The 25,062-nt window shown below is 35.9% G+C and overlaps 1 protein-coding gene across 5 annotated transcripts in view; it reads left to right on the top strand.

The window, feature by feature from the left end:
* HERC4 (HECT and RLD domain containing E3 ubiquitin protein ligase 4) overlaps nt 1–25,062 on the top strand; it is a 140,330-nt gene that overhangs the window by 94,893 nt on the left and 20,375 nt on the right. For 3 of the 5 annotated variants that reach the window (XM_047072846.1, XM_047072848.1, XM_047072850.1), the window contains 5 exons: nt 3,589–3,708; nt 12,239–12,262; nt 14,728–14,826; nt 17,693–17,860; nt 18,092–18,235. In XM_047072846.1, coding sequence (XP_046928802.1) covers nt 3,589–3,708; nt 12,239–12,262; nt 14,728–14,826; nt 17,693–17,860; nt 18,092–18,235 — 555 coding nt within the window. The remainder of the gene's footprint in view (nt 1–3,588; nt 3,709–12,238; nt 12,263–14,727; nt 14,827–17,692; nt 17,861–18,091; nt 18,236–25,062) is intronic. The other 2 variants (XM_047072847.1, XM_047072849.1) reach the window with 1 other exon arrangement.

Below are 25,062 nucleotides of genomic sequence, written 5' to 3'. Positions count from 1 at the left end.
GTTTTCTCTTTCAGAAATACCTGCTCTTTATATCCTTTTCTCTACTTGATTTGTCCTTAATTTGGTCATCTCTTTCTCGGTCCTTAAAACAGAGGCTTAGATCATTGATTTTAAACCTTTTTTTCTAATATGATCATTTAATGCTAAGTTTTCTTTTTCTTTTCTCTGTTTGAGTAGGATCCCTCAAATTTTGATACACTTTTAATTTTATTCAATATTTTCCTAAAGCCTCTTCTTGCTCCACTATCTGAATTGGCTTTATACCAGAGGCCTCAGATTCCTTTAGTGTTGCCTGATGCTTTGGACAGAAGTGAAATGTCAAAAGTTTTTTTTCTCACTGTGTTCTGCTTTGTATGCCTGCTTGATAGAGGGTTTTTTCTTCTCACTCTTGCCCCTCCTCAGTGGTAAACTAGTCTTGCTTGTTACTCAGTGTTTTCCAGGATTAATAGAGGAGAGGACACAGAAAATTTTCTTTGATGTTATTGTCTTAGCCTTGGTCTTAGGTGATTGTGTATGCCTGGATCTCAGGGTGGGACTTACTCAGCGTTTCTATTCCCTCCATCAGCATTAGGGATCCTCTGATCCTACTGATATAAGATTCTGGGCTCAGGACTGTTGTCCCCCATTCCTCCCAGCTATTGAAGTGAGGGTGTTTCCCCCTCCTCCAGCAACAACGCATAGAATTTGCTTTACCGTTCTCAGTGTAAGTTTAAGGCTTTTGCTCTCTCTGTATAAGCAAAGGATATGGGCAGGATGGCAGGCCTTCTTTTTTTCTCACAGTGGAAGCCAATTCCTTGCACCACTGAGAGAGACTTGTGATCTTTTGCTGTTTCCAGTCATCCCAGAGACCACCCAGTGGAGGTCTGTGGAAGAGAGTCTGAGTGAGTGCAAACTGTCTGGGGCACCTAGGGGTTATAAAACCCTGTCAGGTTATCCCATACTCAGTCTTAAGCAATTTCTTAAAATTTTAGCTGATTTCCTCTTCCCTGCTTGTGTGACAGTGGTATCTTCCCTCTTGCTTTGCCACAGGTGACCCATTTCTGGCATTCTGTTTCTGTTTGGAAGTATCTGTCGATCCTTGGGATTCAGGCTCCTTGGTTATCTTATGGCTTTAGCTCTCTGATGGATTCAAGAGAAGTTTTGGGTAATTTGGAAGTGTTTTGTTCAGGGGTGCCTGTGTGGTTCAGTCAGTTAAGTGTCAGACTTTTGATTTCTGCTCAGGTCTTGATCTCATGGTTCCTGAAATGCTAACAGCACAGAACCTGCTTGCGTTTCTTTTTCTCCTCCTCTCTCTTCCTCTCCCACACATGCACATGCATACTCTCTCTCAAAGTACATAAATAAACTAAAAAAAAAAGGGTTTTATTTAAAATGATTGCAATGTTCTAGAATTTTCCAAATGTCTTTTAGTTACTAACTCTTTAATTCCATTGTGGTCAGAGAACATACTGGGTGTACTTTGGATTCTTTTAAATGTATTTAGTAAGACTTGTTTTGTGGTCCAGGATATTTTATTTTAGTGAACACTCTATATACAGTTATTGGGTGGTATGTTCTATTATAGTGAGTTCAAGTTAGTTGAAATTGTTCACATGTTCTTTTCTTGCTATTTTTGTCAATTTTTTATCAGTTACCAAGAGAGGGGTGTTAAAAATTCCATCAAATTGTATCAATTCCCCCTTCGCATATTTCAAAGCATTGTTATTTGGAATTGTTACAACTTCTTGATAAATTAATCCTTTTATCATCATGCCTACCAAATGTGTCCTTTTTTCTCCAGAAATACTTGTCTTGAAGTCTACCTTAAGAGGAACCTCCCAGGTGCTGCTTTCTGCTGGGGTGTTTTTTTCCCCCAGTGTCTCACTCTATACACTAATGGTTTAAAAGTTAGCCAGCAGGGCACCTGGGTGGCTCAGTCATTAAGCATCTCACTTTGGCTCAGGTCATGATCTCACAGTTTGTGAGTTCCATTCCCACATCAGATGAGCTCATGCGCTGCGTCAGTGAGCATGAGCCCTAGGTGAGCCTCACTTCTTCTGTCTGCCTCTCAGGGGATTCTCTCTTTCTCTCTGCCCCTCACTCACTTGCATCCTTTCTTTTTCTCTGCCCCGCCCCCCTCAAAAAAAAAAAAAAAAGGTTAGCCAATGATGTATGGGGAATTTGCTGACTGGTTTTGTGGCTTCATCCTCTAGATTCCTTTCTGGAAGTTTTACTTCCTCACTGCCACATTGGCTGTCTCACTTTGTGACCTATGACTCTTCCGTAAAGAGTCTTTTACTCTTCTGGTAAAACTGCTGCTTTGTGCTTGAGCTCTTACATATGCTGATTTGGAAGCACTTCCTTGGCAAAAATGTGTATCACACCCATGCTTTCTTCTTTCAAAGATTGTGTTCATTCTTGTTTCTGCTTGCTTGCTTTGGGTTGATCTCCAGTGTTTTCAGATTGTTGAGTTTTTTTATATACTGTCCAGAGTTTATAATTGTTTTTGTCAGGAGGCTAGTCTAACGCAAGGAGCTCTGCTGTATCCCATACCAGAACACCTCTGTGTCTCTATTGATTTAGAACAGCCCCACTGTTTTGGAGGGTGCCTGGGTAGCTCAGTTGACGACTTTGGCTCACGTCTTGATCTCGCAGTCCATGAGTTTGAGCCCTGCGTCGGTCTCTATGCTGACAACTCAGAGCCTGGAGCCTGCTTTGGATTCTGTGTTTCCCTGTCTCTCTGCCCCTCCCCTGCTCGCTCACTGTCTCTCTCAAAAATAAACATTAAAAAAAAATTAAAAAATAAAAAGAATAGTCCCCACTTTTTTATCCCATTACCTTAACTGTTTGGAAACTCCTGGCCAGTCTTCTTATGCAAGTCCTAACAATCAGAATATTTGTCTGCTATTTTCCTTACGGTGATGTTTACTTTTTCTCTGTCCCTTGTATTTCCTACAAACTTGAATTTAGATCAAGAGACTTGATTAGATTCAAGCTAAACATTTTTCTGCTTCATAGATGATGCTTATACTTCCTGTTGCATTACCAGGAACATAATATTTGTCTCTGTATTGGTGGTGATTGGTTTGATCACTCAGTTAAGTTAGTGTTCTCCACTGGAGAGATTTTTTACCTTTGTAATTAGTAAGTACTTTCTAGGGTGATAATTTGCACTCTCTTCATTTTTTGTGTCTTACCCAAATGTCACTTTTCATTTTATTCAGATACCAGTACAGAGTGACACTTAACAAGCATTAGCTATTCTTATTTAATTCCTATTCCCCAAACAGAAGTTCTTATAGATTCTAGTTTTTATATACTGTATATACTTTAATGGTACATATCTCTTACTATGTGGTGGTTATAGAAATATTTTTCTTTTTTACTAGATTTTGAGGTACTGAATGCAGATATTCCATCTTAGATATTTTTGTGGTTCACATAGCACTTAACTAGCATTTTGCATATAGTAGGCACTCAGTAAATTTTTTTTTTAATAGAGAAAATTAGCTAAGAAATTTCAGAACTTTTCTGTTTTAACATTTTTCAATCTCTGTATTAGGTACGGGTTAAACCTAATGTTAATTACACATTTATTTGTTTTTGTAGGTAAATGAGAAAACAGGACAGATTATACAATATGATAAATTTTATATACATGAAGTACAAGAATTGATAGACATAAGGAATGATTATATCAACTGGGTCCAACAACAGGCCTATGGAATGGTATGTTTCCTTTTGCATTTTATCATTTCATTTCTGTGTATCATTTATTCTCACAGAAAAGAAACTGTTGCTTGTTTTTGAAACACCAAGGTTTTTTCAGAACTTTTATTCAAAGCTTATTTTGAAATAAAAGCACATTGGGAAGAAGCAGCTACTTATTATGCAGTATTGATAAGAAAACACTCCACTCTTACACCAAAGCCAAACCAAACTAAAGAAAAATGCAAATGTGACATGGACTTTTAATTCTCACTTATTTTCCATGAGGTTGTCTTTTAATTCTTTTATGTTGAGAATATTGGAGTCCTTGGTAGAACTCTAAGAATATAGTACTATTGTGAGATTAGTGCCCCAGAATTATAAAAAGAGAGTCCTAGGACCATTAATTCCATTTTCCCCCCTTTTTATTTCAGATTGACATACATCTACATGTGTATATACTTACCATGTGGCTAAGTCTCTAGTAACTAGACACTTAATTCCCCATTAAAGTAATAGCAGTCTTCTAAAGCTGTATTTCGACACACAAAATTTTAATATAGAAATGGGTAAGCAGATCTAAAACAGGTTTAAAACTCTTACTTGCTAATCATTGTAGGATACTTGAGGCCAATTATTTTACCCCTGAAGTAGGTAATTTAAGCAGTATGTATGTAGCAGTTGTAGAAAGGTTAAGTAACCTGTCCACAAGGAGCTTGCTAGGTACCAGGTGCAAACTCTTTGTGGTGGATACACACACTCTATAAGTTTATTCACCAGCACCTCTAATAGTATCTGGCATATGTGTAGTGGCAGTAAACACATACAGTAGTTTTTGAATGTCACTGTGATTTAGTGCATGCTAATTTTAAAATAGTCTCCTCTGTAGGAATCCGGTCACTTCTAGAACATCTTTTCCTTCCCTGGTATGTGCATTTGGTTAAGAGAGAGATTTGTTCATTTTTCCCCCCAAGAATCATTGGGAGTTTCAGTCAAATTTATAGCTGCTTTGCAGACTTAGATCTACTCATTTGCTCATTCAACAAATAATGAGAATATTGACTGGCATCAGTTTAGGTATTGCAAATATAGTGATGAACCAGACAGATAAGAGCCATGTTCTTACACAGTTTATAATTCAGTGGGCAAGGTGGACAGTAATCCAGTAAAGCAAAAAAAATATTAGCTAATAATATACACAGTATAGAGAATTAAAATAAGAGAATATAATAGAGACTGGATGGTTTCTTACAATTGGATGATCAGAAAAATCTTATCTGATGAAATATGGGCTGTTCAAGAAAAATGAACATCCAGTAAAAGACCTTAGGTGAGAACAAGCTTGACATGATTGAAGGATAGGAAGAGGCCAGGAAGGCTAAAATATGGCATTGTGGAGAGTTCAGAGAAATGGATAGACACCAGATCATGGAGGGTTTAGTAAATTAGGATCAAGAACTTGGATTTTATCTGAAGTGTTATGATAAGCCATTAGAAGGTTGGAATCCTAAGTCTGCATATAAACTTGACACAACCACGTAGGGTATCCTGGTCTTTGAGCAGTGTTTTTGAAACTGGACTGATATATAGACCCCTTTTAAAGTAAAACAATTTCTTAAGTCCAGTGTTCACTTACATTATTTTTGACTATATTATTTAAATATATACAAACACTAAAACAAGTTCTAAACTTACATTTTTAAAGAACTCTAAAACCATAACAAATTTATAAATTAATTATAAATAACACTACAAATTCAAAAATCAAGTTACTGTTTAGTATGGAAGATAATTGTGTTTTGATGATCAGGAATCTTACCTCCTAGCCTAAATATGATAAGTAGGGTAGCATAAAAGCATCTCGGTTCAAATCTGAGCTCAGCATTTACTCACTCTCTGTCATTGGGGAAGTTACTTAATTCTTTTTCTGTAAATTAGGGATAATAGTTATCCCTAGTCTTATATAGTTATTGAGATTAATTGGTATGATCCATCTAAAGTGCTTAGGGCAGTTCTTGGCACATAGTTAAGTCTTGGTAAAATGATGGTTATTATTGCTGACTTCCTATACACAGGCTTTAAAGTTTGGCAGTAGCCTCTATTCTGAGGTGTGTAATAACACTGTTATCTTGCTGCCTTTCTCACCTTTCTCTATTTGAACTACAATGAAACATTTCCTTTTAGAATGAGATGTCATAGTAATTTGGCCTTCACTCATCAAGCACATCATTTATGTATGAAATCCTAAACATAGAGATCCTTCCTATTTGGTGCCAGTTTGATTACAATCACAACCGTTGCAACTCTTGGAATTTCATGGTGATACTGGGTTTATTAATGGATTATCCTAATTTTAGATTTTTAAGTCATTTTTTAAAATTCTGGTATAAAAACACTAAAATAAGAAATTCTGCCAGAGCACTCATAGACCCTTAAAAATATATTTCTCAGAGATGTAAGCCTAGTTTGAGAAACATTATCTTAGAGTCATATCTTCCTGTATTACTATGAATTAGATTAGATGCCCTTTGATATGAATTTGTATCTAGTATGTAGGTCATAAACTACTTGTGTTCATAACAAGTAACACCAATGCCAGTCCCATAGAATTTTTTAGTTTGTAGTAATCTTTGTGGAAAAGCTATGGTTTGAATGTTTACTTTTAAGTTTGGCAGGCCTGTATCCAGACTCCTCTTGGTATATAGCTGAGGTGATACCAAATTGAATTTCCTTAGGAGCTGCTATCTCAGTGCTACTGTTTTCTGTTGAGAGGGAAGCCATAGAGGACTACCTTCCTGTTTCTAGGTTTTTTCTCTTTATCATTCTGTCCAGATTATATCTTTATTATACTTGATAATTGCCCTCCATTACTCTTTCTGCCTCAAGGTTTTCCTTTCTCTTCGTTTGTAGACAGAGTGATGTTGAATAGGTGGCTGCAGCAGTGAAAGCTTGTTCTTTATTTAATTGGATAGTGGGTTTAATATCAAATCTTAAATTTTTTTTTTTTTATGTTTACTTACTTTGAGAGTCAAAATACAAATGGGGGAAGGGCAGAGGGAGAGGGAGAGATAGAATCGGAAGCAGGCTCCAGGCTCTGAACTGTCTGCACAGAGCCCGACGCAGGGCTCAAACCCACTAACTGAACTGAGAGCATGACCAGAGCTGAAGTTGGACACTTAACCGACTGAGCTATCGGGTGCCCCTAATATCAAATCTTAGAAATCAGAATGCAGAACCCGTGATTTGGGTTCTTCTAATCTACCTCTGGGAAAAGAAAGCTGGCATTTACTTTGAAGATCTTTGTGCACCTCTTATTTATATAGTTCATTAATTTATATTATGACATTTGATTTCACAAAGCTCCCTTCTTTGAGAGAGTTAAAAGCGCTTATTCCACATTTCACGTTTACGCATAACTCTAAAGACTCTTTTCCTGAGGCTTTTTAATAAAATTCATGCTTGTATTGCTAGTCTTAATGCTAGGCTGAACATCACATTAACACTCTAAGATTTAAAAAAATCTATTCTAAATATACTCACATGCTGTTTTGTGATGATACAGAGGTGTATGTATGTTTGTATACACATTAACATATGTATATACATGTATGTAAATGCATATATATGTGTATATATACACATATGTAACACTATTGAATAAGTTATAATCTTAAAGTAGTTCCATTGCTTCACTGTGCAAGCTTACAATATTCTTTGATAAAACATTATTACTATGAATTATAAGAAATATACATCTTTAAGTTTTACTTATATACACATGTATACATATATATGTAACTTTACCTTGTTCTCAATACTGTAAGGAAATTGTTTACCTTTATTATATTTGCTTTATGCTATAATCTGTTAAAAATTTTTTTCCTCCATTTCTTTTCTTTCCCAGTCAAGGATTTTAAGAATCCAGCACGTATATGCTTCCCTGATCTCTAAACATTAAAAACTAATTCTGTGAAGTTCTTTGCTTTTCTTATAATATCCTTTTTTGTACTGCTGAGACTTCTAACTTTTCACCTCATCCCCTTTCATTTTCCCATCCTTTTTAACCTAACTCTGTAAAGTTTTTTGCTTAATCCTCCTACTCTTGCTGGTTACTGTAAGCTTCTCTGTTTTTTGTTTATCAGGACTCTGATCATTTTAAAGATTGATTATATGTATGTATATATACAATCTCTACACCCAACATGGGGCTCAAACTCCCAACCATGAAATCAGGAGTCACACACTCTACCAAGTGAACCAGCCAGGCACCCGTCAAGACTCTGATCTTGGTGTATGAAACTTTTTTTTCAGTTGGATTTTTCAGCTTTTTATCTGTTTTTCTCCCTCCACAGTAATCTCTAGGCAAAATAAAATGGCACATGGGTTCTTTTTCTCTTCTGATACTTGATTTTTCTCCATTTTCTAAGTACTATTCTTAGTTGTATATTTCCTTACCTTCTTTTAACTTTGCATTTAAGTTGAAAATACTTTAGTGGTTGCTACTAAACTTTGTTGTTTTTTCTTCCTTCTCTTATACTTTTAGTTACTATCCTACATATCATCAATATTTACTTAGTAAAAATGGACTAATTTAGAATGAAGTATAGAATGGTCTATGCTGGGTCCGCTTGTTTGTATTACTATAAGGTTCTTATTATATAATTTTAAAAATACATATCTTGAAATACAATTTATTTCAAGAACTGTATACCTATGGAAGGCATGTCATATATAAGTAGATACTAATGAAGATACTTGGTAAATTGGTGAAATTTTTAGTCTTTCATGTTGTATTACATGTTTTTTAAAGTCATAAGTCATATTTATTTGATATTAATTGTGCTATGTATATAAATCATTACTATCTTTGTTCTATGGAGTTAAGTTGGACTTTAACAGTGCTGAGCTAGCAACATGACATGTTCACCAGCAAACTAGAAAGATAGACTGATATAACAGTTGGGGAGACCAGCTTGGAAATATCCCCCAGTACTTTCTGGGTTTGAGTTTTGTTCTCATTTAATAAAAAGAAGAGATTAAAGTACATTTTTGCTCCTTTGCAACTGTAATATTTCCTAGAAAAGTTCATCCTTGCTTTGTAAAGCTCCCTAATCATTTTTAATGGCATTAATATTTTACAGACTAAACTCTTAGACTGATTATGTATTGGATTACCAAATTATGTTTGTGTATATCCATTTCCTTCATGTTTTAGATGCTATCTTTTTATTTTCATTTAATCGCCAAGACCTTTCATATTTACTGGAATCACTTCATTAACTTCAGTATTCCCTTAGAGTAATCCTGTGTTACATCATTAAGTCAAAATGACACCAGCAGTGGTATAGTGCTTTGCCATAAGTAATTAGTTGAAACTAAAATGTGCCAATGAGCTCTGTCTTTTTGTCTATAACCAACTGGAACCATCATTAACCATTGGTGTTAAAAGCATCTTTAGTGAAGTCTGCTTTAGACCATGAGAACCTGACTTTTGGAACATTCCTTAAAGCCTTTCTTACTCCAGCTTCTAGGACATTGAGCAACTAAAATTAGGCATACCTTGACCCAGTTTCAGGACTTCCACTCTAAAAACAGCCAACAACTATTACTTGAGTATGTGGATTTGGAGCCAATAGTAGGTCACACATTGAGTGATATGTTGAATTTTTAGCAATAAACCTTTAATTAACCTCACATGTTTTATGATAGAGCCTGTCTCCAACCCTCATGACTTTGTTTTCCTTTTAAATTTCCCTTGGAAATACTACTTTGACTGAATCAGATTTGCAAATAATATAACAAGTACATTGCAACTCTAGAGTTCATCCATGCTCTTTTAAGCATTTACCTTTTTTCCTTTTTGCATTTACCTTTTTAAAAATGTTTGAGCTCTTGGGGCGCCTGAGTGGCTCAGTCAGTTTATAAGCATCTGACTTCTGCTCAGGTCATGATCTCACGGTTTGTGAGTTCAAGCCCTGCATTGGGCTCTGTGCTGACAGCCTCCTTCAGATTCTGTGCCCCTGTCTCTCTCCCTCTCTCTCTCTCTGTCTGTCTCTCTCTGCCCCTCCCCAGCTAGCATTCTCTTTCCCTCTCTCTCAGAAATAAAAAACATTAAAAAATTGTTTTAAATGTTTGAGCTTTTGTCTAAGATCCTTAACCTTTAAATTGAAATTTCTAATAATGATCTTAATCTGTTTCACCCTTGGATGCCTCTCTCCTAGATAATAGTTTCACTTGATATCTAAAAGCTTCTCAAGCTTTCCACAAGTCCCATTATTTCCTATATTCCTTTCAGCTTACATCACCCTACAGTCAAACAGGTTCTGCTTTAGTATGGTTTAGTCATACTATAAATTCCAACAATCTTATTGATTTCTCCAATGCATAACGATATGCATAGCACCTTTATCTGTTTACATATAGCAATAAAAATAGTGCATATATATTTTATTATTTATTTAAGAATAAATTTAATCTCCCATGATATAAACTATATTGGTATCTAGTATAGTTGTCAAGCAGGCTATATAGGTAGTCAGAAAATATTGAAAGGTATTTCTTTGCTTATTCAAGCTTTCATGATAATAATAGCATTTTTAAAATGTCCCCACAAGATATACTGTAAAAGAATGTCACATGTGCCTGTGAAGTTGGTTTCAAATTAAACTGGTGTAATCTAAAAGGCTTTTCAGCAGTACAGCTTCTAAATATGTTCTTGTTAACATTGTTAATAGGGGCACTGATGTAGTGATAACTTGGTACTCTGAATTTTTTGGAAGAAACTATCAATAAATAACCTTTCTCCAAGTAGGATTTGTATAGAGTCTTATTTTGCTTATTTTTGTACTGCTTTGGCTTTATTTAGCACAATGAGAGAACCCTAAATCTTTGCTCAGATCTTAAAGTCTCCAAAGGTACCCCCAAAGCGTGCGAGCATTTAGCAAGCTATGAATTTATAAGGAATAGACAGCACAAGACTGCACTCACTTCTGGTGTGAATTCCAAGTTTGAGGGGTTCCTCACACCACACTGAGGTTCAATAATTTGCTACAAGTTCTCACAGAACTCACTGGAAACTGTTACAGTGATGTTAACAGTTTATTGTATGGAAAGCATACAGATTGAAATTAGGGGGAAAAGCACATAGAGTGGACTCTGGAAGAGGTACCAAAGGCACAGCTTCTATTTTCTTCTCCCTGTGGAGTCAGGGATGAGTTACTTTCCTAGCATCTCTGTGTGGTGATACTCACAGAATATTGGCAACCACAGAAGCTCACCAGATCCTTGAGGCCCAGAGTTTTTATTGAGGCTTGATTACATACTGCCTATGCCGATAACCTTTAGTGTCCAGTTCTTCTGAAGGGAGAAATGATAACCAAATGGTCCAGAGCCCTCAGACAAAGACACTCCTATGAGGCCTGACATTCCAACTGCCCATAGATCACCCCCAGCAGCTTAGGGCAAAACCAGACCTCTCTTTGGGTAAGATTAATTCCTCATTATGCTAAGTACCATCTGCAAATTTAGTGACGTGTTTTTGGAAATTCTAACACTTTATATGAGTCTGTACCCTGAGTATATGTAGAAGCATTCTGCAAGAAAGTGTATCTTTCTGTTGAGTGAAGTAGTAAGCTTTCATTATAATATCCATTATTATTCCCTTCATAAATCTCTCTTTCTCTCCTCATTTTTTCTTTCTGTTTACCAACTCCTAAACCCTGTCCTATACTTTCAATTAAAAACAAATTTTTTTTTTAAATGTTTATTTATTTTTTGAGAGAGGGAGAGACAGTGCACGCAGGGGAGGAGCATGAGAGAGGGAGACACAGAATCTGAAGCAGGCTCCGGGCTCTGATCTGAGCTGTTAGCCCAGAGCCCGATGCAGGGCTCTACTCATGGACTGCGAGATTATGACCTCAGCAGAAGTCAGATGCTTAACCGACTGAGCCACCCAGGCGCCCCTTTGTACTTTCAGTTTTAAGCTAATTCAGTGTTAAAGAATCCTTAATGTAAGATATCCTAAGTTTTTGTTCGTTATTTCTGACAAGTAAAAACATTTAATGGCTTATTTTCTTCACTTTGTTTCCATATAGTATTTTAATATGCTAAATACTTTCCAAGCATTTTGTCAAGATTTAACCAAGTCCTTGGGGAGAAGTTGGGGAATATTTTCTCCATTTTCCAGGTGGAGAAACTAAGACATAAAGTGACTTCTTCAAGACCAAGCTTAGGACTTAGGATTAGTTTCCACGTTTTACCTAAATTCTCCAATTGGGGTGCTTAGTTGCTAAAGCCAAATTTCATTATGTTCAAGCCTTGATAATTTTATGACCACAAGATACATGAAAGAAAGGTCTTAGTTTTATAGGTATAGATATATAAGATGCACATGGAAAGGGTAAGTTTTGTTGTAGGTATATTTTGGTCTACTTCATTAATTCAGTATTCTGTAGCAAAATATATGAAATGCTACTTTGAATAGAAATAGTTAAATTTGGACACTAACATTGCTCTTTCCTCATTACTGTTACGTTCTGCACTGCTGTCTTAGGATGTCAACCATGGATTAACTGAGGTAAGTTTGGTGTAATAAAGTCTCATGTTCAGAGTAAGATATACTCTGTTTTATCTTAAGTAATAGGAGAGCAAGTTTCCTGTTTAGTTTGATAAATTTATATATAGATAGGTAGATATAGCTATCTATCCATATATATAAATTTTTTTAATGACTATATAGGAGTTGTCCTATATAACATTTCAAAGGAGTTTTTTGAAGAAAATTAAAACCTCTGTTTTAGTTATCATTACACTTGTATGATGCCTTTCAACAATATTTGCTTTATTATTATTTTTTAATTTTATTTTGGGGCTGCCTGGATGGCTCAGTTGGTTGAATGTCTGACTCTTGGTTTCAGCTCAGGTCATGATCCCTGGGTTGTGGGATTGAGGCCCACGTCAGGCTCCGCTCTGAGCATGGAGCCTGCTTAGTATTCTTTCCCTCTGTCTCCCTCTGCCCCTCTCCCCCACTCTCTCTCTCTTAAAAAAAAAAAAAAAAAAAAGATTTCTATTTTTAAAATAAAAAAATAATTTTTAATTAAGATTTTATTTTCTCCACCCTATGTGGGACTCAAACTCACAACCCTGAGATCAAGAGTCGCATATTGTACTGACTGAGCCAGCCAGGCACCCCAACAATATTTGCTTTAAAATAATGTCTACCCTCCTAAAGTCTTCCAGTATAAAATTAACACATGTCCTTTGTAATATAAAAAAGCAAACTTTTAAAATCTGACAAATGCTTACCCAGTAAGGCAAAAAATATTTTATAGAACTAAAATGATCTTCAATTTTAAGCTAATAATTAATACTCAAAATGATCATCATAAAGTTAAATAAACTCAGTATGGTCATCTTCCTCACTTTGTATAATATACTGTCTTAGCATATAAAGTTTTAGCACTTTGGTTTAGATTATCAACAAACCTGAATAACCTTTTTAATACTTGGAATTGTTATAATACTTCTTTTATACTTTCATTATAGACTTCAGGTTTTCTTGTTTTGTTTTGCATTTTTCCCAGGACTTGAACCAGTGAAGCATTTAGAATTAACTTTATATTATAGGCCTAATATTGTTTGCTTCCTTATCTTCACATAGAAATAGCACATAAAATTATGAAATCATAGACTTTTGAAACCAAAAGGGACCTGAGAAATCATTTTGGTAGTTTTAAATTTCAGAATCGTGAAATGACATTCTCCCATCAATAGGTAGTGACACAAATACAGGATCAAGGTAAAAATTGTCATATGAAAAATAACAAAAAATGATAATTTACTGTAAGGTTAATATAACCCACGATGCTGTCTTACATGTTGACAACAAAGAGTTGATAGTCTCGTTGTATTCTGTACTGATTCGGCCCTGTTAGATTATTTTGTTTGTTTTTAAGAGAGACTTACATAAATTAAAATACATTTAAAAGAAGGCAGTCGAGATGGAGAAGGGCTGGAAACCATAGTATTGTCAGAATGGCTGGAAAAACTGGGAATGTTTACTATGGAAAAAAGACAATTTAGAGAGAGCATGGGCACTTGAAATATTTTAAACCATATAGGCTTCCCTGCAATGAAGATTGCAATACAAAACAAAGTAATGCATAGTGATGTTTATAAATGTAGATTCAGACTTAATAAGAAGAACTTCCTAAGCACATAAGAAGTGGATTTTTTTCATGGTGTATTGAAAGTCTTCACTAGAAACCTTACAGCAGGGTCTCCATTTCAGGGCTGACACAAAAACATTGCCTTATTGGGTAGATGGTAGGAATACGGCCTCCTTTGACTGCAAGAATCTGTGACTAGAAGTTCATAGATCTTTGTATTTTTCTGCATTGTTAAAATACTTAGCAATCAATCACTGTATTACTTGCTAGGTTAAATAATTGTCTGTAAGGTGGGTAATGTGTGATAATGGTAATAATCCGGTTTCTCAGCTTTAAAGATTGACAGAAAATAATGGTACTTCATGGTACTTATTTTGTAGGTTAAATGAATGAAAGATTGTTGACTTACAATAGTGTTGGTACCCTAACGGCATGCAGTATATAACTGTTAAATGAATGAATAAGCAGATTGCTTATCATTGGCCTCAGTTGCTAGAGTAGCCCTGAGTACTCTAGAACTGGGTAATGTATTTAACATAGGAGCCCCCAACTTTAAGATATATTTGCCTCCTAATTCACTGAATCTTGAAGTTAATACATGTTAAGCAAAAGATCCTTGTAATTTACAATTGTATGTACTTTCAAGTATATAATTCCTTCCTAAAATTGAGGTTATTGAGAATGGGGGTTATTCCAGTGCCTCATCTGATAATCAGTAAAAATTCCATATTTGAAAGGAAGCACAATATTTATAATTCCTGGATAACATACAGGTGAATAAACCAAGAATATGATCAGCTTTAAAAGAAATGACAGTACCTACAAAAAATATATCACAAATCAGTTTGTTCTAATAAGTTAATTTTATTTCCAGTTGGCAGATATTCCTGTTACAATCTGCACATATCCATTTGTATTTGATGCCCAAGCAAAAACTACTCTGTTACAAACAGATGCAGTCTTACAGATGCAGGTAAGATATAGTTTAATACCAACTGACTTGAGAATGGTTTTGGAATTGTTTCTGTAATGTTTTTAAAAAGTAAATATTTGTTGCGGCACCTGGTTGGCTCAGTTGGTTAAGCATCTGACTTCTGTTCAGGTCATGATTTTGCACTTTGTGGGTTCAAGCCCCACATCAGACTCTGTGCTGACAGCTCAGAGCCTGAAGCCTGCTTTGGATTCTGTGTCTCCCTCTCTCTTTGCCCCTTCCCCCCTCGTTCTCTCTCTCTCTCTCTCTCTCTCAAAAATAAATAAAACATTTTTTTTAAAAAAGTAAATATTTGAAGTTTGCCTATAATCTGTAATCTTTGGGAACATTCTGTACCTTTGCAAAGGTACCTTATAATTGCATGTGACAAGTGTACTATTATGAAGGCTTATATATATTTAAATGAAAATAGAATAGTTTAGCTTTTAATCATTTATATCTAAAAAATGGTATAAACATCTTTCATTGTAGAAATATGTAATCTTTATAAACAGTTTTATTAGCTTACTTGATAAACTTGGGTTTGTTTCAAATCTTGCTTCATTATGTATTCCATATTTATATACTTGGTAAAAGATGGAAGTAACCAGAGGTGATGTGATGTTAAAGTAAGAGGTATTTGATCACTTGTTAGGGGGAGGATATGAAGTTTCCTTAAAGACAAGTGTTAGTAATAAGTAAGACATTTTCCTGAGGTTGGTCGTCTCCTGCTCTTCCATCTCCTTTCTCCCCCAATCTGCTCTGTTTTATGTTGAACATTTTTTCATTTATAATGAGGGTTTTTTTTTTTTTAACTAACTTACATTATCATTTTAAGAACTATAGTAGATGTGCTGTATCTTTTGAGCCTGTAAATTTAAAAAGGTTTTGAGTTTTATTTTCTAGTATAGAATATCAGACTATAGAGGCTAAGGACTAAGAAAAGGGTAAGAAGAAAGCTTGAGCTCTTAAAATCTAAAAATGCTTTAAAAAATTATCAGCACCCCACCCCAATTTTGATAGCTGTTTTCATTCCTTTAAAATAAATGCCTTTGGTATTTTAAATGCCTCTAGATATTTAAATAATAAACACTAGGGGGAATTTTACATATGTGCTTATATCCATTTTCATCATTAGAGGAAATAATACACATTTTATTTTTAGAGAGAGTAAGCACATGTATATGCAGGCAGGGAAGAGGGGCAAAGGGAGAGAGAGCGAGAATCTTTGTTCTTTTTTAAGGCTAATTTTTAAAAAAAAATTTTATAAATTTTTTTTAAGTTTATTTACTTATTTTGAGAGAGACAGAGACAGCACAAGTGGGGGAGGGGCAGAGAGAGAGGGAGAGAGAAACCCAAGCAGGCTCCATGCTGTCAGCTTAGAGCCCGATTGGGGCTCAGACTCACGAAATGTGAGATCGTGACCTGAGCTGAAACTGAGAAATGCCCCAAGAGGGAGAATCTTAAGCAGGCTCACCACTCAGTGTGGATCCCAGTGCAGGGCTTGATCCTACCACCCTGGTTTAATGACCTGACCTGAAATCAAGAGTTGGTCTCCTGGGGCGCCTGGGTGGCTCAGTTGGTTGGGCATCTGACTTCATCTCAGTTCATGATCTCACAGTTTGTGGGTTCAAGCCCCACACCGGGCTCTGTGCTGATAGCTCAGAGCCTGGAGCCTGCTTCGGATTCTGTCTCCCCCTCTCTCTGCCCTACACCAGCCCCCCCCCCCCCCCCCGACACGTGCTATGTCTCTCTCTCAAAAATGAATAAACATTAGGGAAAAAAAAAAGTTGGTCTCTCAACTGACTGAGCTATCCAGGCGCATCCAGGAGAAATATTTTTGTAGGGTTTATACTAACAACTGGTGAACGAGTTTTTGATGGTCTTTCTTAAAACAATAATCACCGCATGCTTTTAATACATAGTACATTCCATTTTAGAATAAGAACACTGGGAAAACCATAGGAAATGAACAAAGGCTTTAAATGGTGAAGGCCAAATGCTTGGTTTGTGAACATGGTGATCACTCTTCTAGATGAATTCCTTTTTTTTTTTTATGTTTATTTATTTATTTATTTATTTTAATGTTTATTCGTGAGAGAGAGAGAACAGAACGAGCTGGGGGGAGGGGCAGAGGGAGAGGAAGAGATCCCAAGCAAGGTCTGTGCTGGCAGTACAGGCTCCATTCCACAAACTCACGAACTGTGAGATCATGACCTGAGCCGAAATCAAAAGCCAGATGCTTAACAGACTGAGCCACATTGGCGCCCCTACTAAATGAATTTCTATAATAACTCCTCAGCCAGGCTGTTCCTTATTCTCATTTGAGGTTGTTTTAATGCTGTTTTCTTTTTCTCCTCACTCTTCATCCCGCTTATCTTTTGAGAAATAGCAGTGTTTAGATTTACCATATTATTATAGTTCCATGCTTGCATAATGGTATCATTAGCTATACATTAGTATAAAAGTATTCAAGGGGCGCCTGGGTGGCTCAGTAGGTTAAGCGTCTGACTTTGGCTCAGGTCGTGATCTCATGGTTCATGAATTTGAGCCCTGCATTGGGCTCTCTGCTGTCAGCACAAAGTTCACTTCTTCTGATCCTCTGTCCCTCTCTCTTTGTCTCCCTCTCTCTAAAATTAAAACATTAAAAAAAAAAATTCAATAGGACACTCATTATACTGAGAATACAGTTTATTAAGTTCTTATGCTCTATTAGATACTGTGTTAGGTGTTATGTGAATTAAGTAGCATAGGAACTATTATAGGACTTATAAATCTAGGATTATAATTAATAGGTAGAAGTTAGCTTACCCAGTCACCTTAGTTTCTTTATAGCATTGTATTAAAATTTTAATCTTTTGTTTTCTAGATGGCTATTGACCAGGCCCATAGACAGAATGTCTCCTCTCTTTTTCTCCCGGTGATTGAATCTGTGAATCCCTGCTTAATTCTAGTTGTGCGCAGAGAAAATATTGTAGGAGATGCAATGGAAGTCCTTAGGAAAACAAAGAATATAGACTACAAAAAGCCACTCAAGGTAATTTGACATTTTCTATTATATAATTGGGACTTTATTCAGAAAATACGTTTAAAGTTTTTCTGTTTTTAATGTATCTTTGAAACTTAATAAATAAAACTATATAAAAACCTAAAAAAATTTTTTAAACTGTTAATTGCTGAGCATTTATTGTAATAAATTACACGTTATGGGCTCTCCAGAATATACTTCCATTTCTTTACATTCAGTGTTTGCATTATGCTATTTTAGGTTATATTTGTTGGAGAAGATGCTGTTGATGCAGGAGGAGTACGCAAAGAATTTTTCTTGCTCATCATGAGGGAATTATTGGATCCTAAATATGGCATGTTTAGGTATTATGAAGATTCCAGGCTCATTTGGTTTTCTGATAAGGTGAAGTCCAACCATCTAAATTATTTCTATGTATATACCTATGTATGTATACCTACATGTGTCAAGTTAACTCAGTAAATAAGAGTTATTACAGAATTCCTAACATTTTATTCAGAGATCTGCTTTACCACAATTTGAAAAATTACAAACTTTTGGACTCAAAGTCGTCAGAACACATTAATGCTTCCCACACATTTCCAGTTAGCAAAATAAAGGAATGGTCAGCCTGAGAATGATGACCTTTCTCTCTGCTGATTTAGATTTAGGATTGAATAATTATTACCAGATTAACTTCTCTTCTGGGAAGAATTAATTTATCAGTAGCAATCATTGATTTTTCTAACTTATCGTTTAGGGCAGAGGTAACTACGCAGCAAATTACAGTCCATAAACTAAGTTCTTTCCAGCACATGTTCTTGTAAATAAAGTCATGCCCACTTTTTTACCTATTGTTCATGGCTGCTTTCTAGCTACAGCTGGGAGAGGCAGAGTTGAGTAGTTAAGACAAAGACTGTATTATCAACAAAGCCTGAAATATTTACCATCTTTTCCCTTACAGAAAGTTCACTGCCCCTTGGTTTAGAGAGTATAAATGACGGATGGTTCAGTTTGTAGAATGAGTTGAAAGAATTTTGAATAGAATATTTTACTATTGGTTCTAAAAACCTTGATGTGTTATTTATTCATATTTCAGGAGGCTGACTATCCTTTGTGATATTAGCAGTCATTGATGATCAGTGTCTCATTAATTTATTAGGGGTTGCAAAATGGTGCTACTCTAACATTTCTTTTTCATTTTATTGGCTTGGGTACTTCTATACAGAGAAATTTCCCTCTATGTAGTATTTGGTTCCTTAGTAGTACAATTCATATGGGAATGGATTCTCTCTCTGTAATTAACAATTTTTCAAAAGAATGAATCTGTTCATTGGCATATTCCAGTGATGACAATTTATTTTTTCAGTTTTGTTTTCATGGATTTAAACATATTTGATGTTTTTAGTCCATCATAGTTATTATTATCTTTATTGATGCTCATATTATCTTATCTTTGTCTAGGGAGAGCTCTGCAAGTTGGCATCTGAGTTCTTTTGATACAACTTTATTACTCTTTCGTAGCTTCCTTACTATCTGGTGTACTTGGTATGAAAAAATACTCCAAAACTCTACATTTGCTGCCTAACAGTACCAACATTACCACCAGTATCATGATAAAAGCTGAAAATAGTTGTTTCTTTTTTTTTTTTTAACTTGTTTTTGCAGGTTTTTTTTGTTTTTTTTGTCCTTTGAGTATACTCCCAGGAGAGCTGTACAAATAATAGAGAGCAGTGCAGTAGCAGGGTTATATGCAGTTGCCCTGTTTTTTAGAGGAGCTGGGGGTTTTAAGAAGGCAAATGGAAGGAGACCTAGAAGGAGTGAAGAGCCAGGAGATTTAACTTCTATGCCGAATCGTATGAAGGGTTGGAAGAGAAAACAGACACCATTTATGAGAGCTACAGGGGAAATAGTGTCCTCAGAAGACAGTCTTCTTCATTTACAAAAGAGGAAGGAAAATTTGGATAGAATTTTAGGATATGGGCAATTTTCCAAATGATAGATTGTGAGTTCCAGGGTAAACAGTGAAAGCGTTTAGTGGAGCAAAGATAGTTGTAAGATTGTGTCAGATTTTAGGGCCTGTACGGTGCCACATAAGATGGGATTAGGGATAACCTGTGAGTTTGAGGCTTCCTATGTTGAGAAACAGACATGTAAGACATGGTGGAGTAGTCCTGATGACCTTTGAGGTAGGTGGGTAATCTGATTGAATTACAGTCTCCTTCTTGGCTTGGTCTTGTGGGGTAGTTTGTTAATGGTATGGTAGATAGAATTTAAGAGGGTATATGGGGTGGAGGCCTGTCCTGCTAGGAACACAGAGAGTTCTGTGGGACTTCATTCAGTTCTGCAGAGAGGTAATGTTTTGAGACCAGGGGTGGGGCAGTCTTAACAAGGTTTATTGTGGATCTCTGTGAGATCTTTTCAGTTTATCTTGATTTCACCAATGGGAGCCCTGTTGAACTGGTTCCTCTTTTGTGTACTTTTGGTGTGTCCCAATTTTTCCTTAATTATTCTTTACATTTGGTACAATAAATGTTATAGGCTCTTCATGTGTTTACCCCAGCTCTAGCATTAGCCTTTTCTCCTTAAAAGCCCTCGCTTCTTCAGATGGAAATAGTATTCAGAAATCGTGCTCTGAATGCTAAGTGTACTCAACTGCTACCAGATAGTCATTGCTTTCACATTCTCAGCAGACAGAGTTAGGAACTATGTGTATGTACACACATATGTGTGTACACATATGTACATATCTCATGATTTCCAACATATGTATGGTTTCTAACTGTGAGATCATACTGATATCTCTATACTAAGCAAACACCATAGAGTTTACTCTAGCCTTCTTGTCCATTTTATGTGACTTAAATCGCCAGTGAGAAACTTCATAGCTATCATCTTCAAGATACTTACTTAATCTACCCTGTATGTAGTCGCTCTTCTTGCTACACTGGCTGAAAGCTCAGCCCTAGACATACTGGACCACTACCTCAGAGTAAGCGTATTACCCTAAACCTCAGTCCTGACCAGGAGAGGGAGAAGGCAGAAGGCTATCTGTTCTTTTAAAAACTTTTTTTAATGAAGTAAAATTCATAACAAAATTCACCATTTTAGGAGTTTTCTTAATGTACAATTCAGTGGCATTTAGTATATTCACAGTGTTGTGCAACCAGCACCACTTTCTAGTTCCAGAACATTTCATCACCTCAACAGGAAACCTGTACATATTAAGCGGTTATTCCTCATTTCCTTCTCCCTCCAGCCCCTGATAACCACTACTCTATTGTCTGTCTCTGTGGATTTGTCTTTTCTTGATATTTGCTATAAATGAAGTTGTACAATATGTGGCGTTTTGTGGCTGGCTTCTTTCACTTAGCATGCTTCTAAGGTTCATCCATGCTGTACCACATATCAGTACTTCGTTCCATTTAACTGAATAATATTCATTTGTATGAATATACCTCATTTTGTTTATCCATCAGTCAATAGACATTTGGGCTATTTACCTCTTTTGGTAAAATGCTCTAAATAATGCTGCTATGAACATTTATGTGCAAGTTTTTGTTTGCACACTGCAATTAGTTTGGGTGTATTCCTAGGAGTGGAATTGCTAGGTCATATTATAATTCAGTTTGACTTTTTAAGGAACCACCAAACTGTTTACCTCCCCATCAGCAGTATGTGAGGATTCCAATTTCTCTACTTCGTGGGCAACATTTGCTATTTTGCTTTTTTTTAAATTCTGTATTTCAAAAATGTTTTTTATTTATATATATTTCTTATTAGTATAGTGGGTATGAAGTGCTGGGGTACTAAATTGCATTTCCTTAATGGCTAGTTGATGTGTTTGATTTGTCACATTCTTTAGCAAAATGTCTTTTAAGCCCTCTGCTCATTTTAAAATTAGATTGTCATTTTGTTGAGTTTGAAGAGTTCTTTGTATATTCTGGATACTGGACTCTTATCAGATATGTGATTTGCAAATATTCTCTCCCGTTTTATGGTTGCCTTTTCACTTTCTTGATAATATCTTTTTGCACACAAAAGTTTTAAATTTTGTTGGAGTCTTATTTATCTTTTTCTTTTGTTGCATGTGCTTTTGGTGTCATAACTAAGAACCCATGACTATTGCAAAGTCATGAAGATTAACCTGTGAATTTTCTTCTAAGAGTTTTACAGTTTTAGCTATTATAGGTCTTTGGTCTATTTTGAGTTAATTTTTGGCTATGGTGTGAGGTAAGAGTTCAGCTTCATTCTCTGCATGTGAATAACTAGTTGTCCCACTATTATTTGTTAAAAAGGCTGTTCTTTCCTTACTGAATGGTTTTGGTACCCTTGTTGAAATTTAATTGACTGCATAAATATGGATTTATTTCTGGACTCTTAGTTTTTTATTCTAGTGAGATATATATATATATATATATCTATCTGTCCTTAATGTCAGTACAGCACTATTTGTTTACTGTAGTTTTGTATAAATTTTATATTTGGTTTGTTCACTGCTAGGTATAGAAATACAACTGATTATGCTCGCTTTGGCAGCACAGATACTAAAAGAAATACAATTACTTTTTGTGTTTTTTTTTTTTAAATTTTTTTTTTTTTTTAACGTTTATTTATTTTTGGGACAGAGAGAGACAGAGCATGAACGGGGGAGGGGCAGAGAGAGAGGGAGACACAGAATCGGAAACAGGCTCCAGGCTCTGAGCCATCAGCCCAGAGCCTGACGCGGGGCTCGAACTCACGGACCGCAAGATCGCGACCTGGCCGAAGTCGGACGCTTAACCGACTGCGCCACCCAGGCGCCCCTACTTTTTGTGTTTTAATCTTGTATTATGCAACTTTGCTAAATTCATTTATCAGCTCTAGATTGTTTTGTGGATGGATTTTCTTTATACGAGATCATGGCATCCACAAATGCAATAGATTTAATTTTACTTCTTTCCTTCCAATTTAGATACCCTTATTTCTTTTTCTTGCATCTAATTGCCCTGGCTAGAACTTCCAGTACACTGTCAAATACAAGTTGGTAAGAGTGCACATGCTTTTGTTTTTCCTGATCTGGTGGGATGTTAGATTTTTCATAAATTCCTTTTTAACGTTAAGGAAGTTCTCTTTTATGCCTAGTTTGTTGAGTATATTTATCATGAAAGAGAGTGGTATTTTGTCAGATGCTTTTGTGCATCCAGATGATCATGTGGTTTCCTTCCTTCATTCCATTAATGTGATGTATTACATTGGTGCGTTTTCTTATGTTGAACCACCTTGTGTTCTTGAGATAAAACCCACTTGGTCATGGTATATAATACTTTAATATGCTGCTGGATTCAGTTTGCTAATATTCTGTTGATGATTTTTTTATCCTTATTTATTAAGAATACTGGTCTGTAGTTTTCTTTTTGGTGTTTGTGATGCCTTTGTCGGTATTTGGTGTCATGGTATTTGACCTCACAGATGAGTTAGAAAGTGTTCCCCCCTTGGGGCGCCTGGGTGGCGCAGTCGGTTAAGCGTCCGACTTCAGCCAGGTCACGATCTCGCGGTCCGTGAGTTCGAGCCCCGCGTCAGGCTCTGGGCTGATGGCTCGGAGCCTGGAGCCTGTTTCCGATCCTGTGTCTCCCTCTCTCTCTGCCCCTTCCCCGTTCATGCTCTGTCTCTCTCTGTCCCAAAAATAAATAAACGTTGAAAAAAAAAAAAAACTAAAAAAAAAAAAAAAAAAGTATTCCCTCTTCCATTTCTTGGAAGAGGAAAAATTGGTGTCAATTATTCTTTAAATGTTTGGTAGAATCTGGTCATAGTCTTTTCTTTGTTGGAAGGTTTTTTTGTTTATTTAATGTTTATTTTTTGAGAGTGAGAGAGTGCAAACACAGGAGAGGGTCAGAGAGAGGGAGACAGAGAACAAGAATTAGGCTCTGACAGAGGCTCAAACTCAAGAACCCTGAGACCACAACTTGAACCAAAGTCAGACACTTAACCCACTGAGCCACCCAGGTGCCCCTGTTGGAAGGTTTTTGATTAGTGATTCAGTTTCTTGTTACAGGTTGTGTTTCTTTTTCTTCTGGTGTCAGTTTGGTAGTTTGTATGTTCCTAGGAATTTGCCCATTTCATCTAGATTATCTATTTTGTTACACGGTTGTTCATAGTATTATCTTACAATCCTTTTTATTTCTGTAAGGATGATAGTTATGTCCCCACTTTCAATCCTGATTTTAGTAATGTGAGTCTTTTTTTTTTCTTGGTCATTCTAATTAAAGGTTTGTCAGTTTTGTTGCTTTTTTAAAAGAATCAACTTTTAGTTTTGTTGCTTCTATGTATTTTTCTCTCCTATATTTTATTTATCTCCACTTTCATCTTTATTGTTATCTCCCTCTACTAGCTTCAGGTTTAGTTTGCTCTTCTTTTTATAGTTCCTTAGGGTATGAAGTTTGATTATTGATTTGAGATATTTTTCTTTTTTTTTAAATTTTTAAATTTACATCCAAGTTAGTTAGCATATAGTGCAGTAGTGATTTCAGTAGTAGATTCCAGTGATTCATTCCCTATGTATAACTCCCAACAAGTGTCTTCCTTAATGCCCTTTACCCATTTAGCCCATCCCCCCACCCATTTTCTTTTTTAATATATATGTTTGTAACTACAAATTTACCTACGGATTGGGAATTATAAATTGCCTCTATAAATTGAAAAAGACTAAAATCATAAAAAATTAATTTTCTGACTACTATGGAATGAAACTGGAAATCAACAACAGAAGGAAATATAGAGGGTCCATGGCTGGCTCAGTCCAGTGGAGCTGCAACTCTTGATCTCCGGGTTCAAGCCCCACTTGGGTATAGAGATTACTTAAAAATAAATCTATTAAAAAAAAAAACAAGGCAGAAGGAGGGGCGCCTGGGTGGCTTAGTCATTTAAGCATCTCAGGTCATGATCTCATAGTTCGTGGGTTCAAACCCTGTATCGGACTCTGCACTAACAGTGTGGAGCCTACTTGGGATTTTCTGTCTCCTTCCCTCCCTCCCCCCCCCCCCAAAAATAAATAAATAAACTTAAAATTTTTGGAGGCTTAATTTTTGACCTAACATATGGTCTTTCCTGGAAAATATCCTATTTGCGTTTGAGAATAATGTATTCTCTTGTTATTGAATGGAGTGTTCCAAGCTGTCTGTTCGGTCTGGTCATTCTGTAGTGTTGTTCAGGTCCTCTATTTCCTTATTGATCTTCTGATTGTTATATCCATT

This window comes from Lynx rufus, unplaced genomic scaffold, assembly GCF_022079265.1.
Source record: "Lynx rufus isolate CCGP_SWC_20201006 ecotype Redwood Valley unplaced genomic scaffold, mLynRuf1.p SCAF_11, whole genome shotgun sequence".
Classification (NCBI taxonomy): Eukaryota; Metazoa; Chordata; class Mammalia; order Carnivora; family Felidae; genus Lynx; species Lynx rufus.
This window is presented reverse-complemented; position numbering and strand designations above follow the sequence as displayed.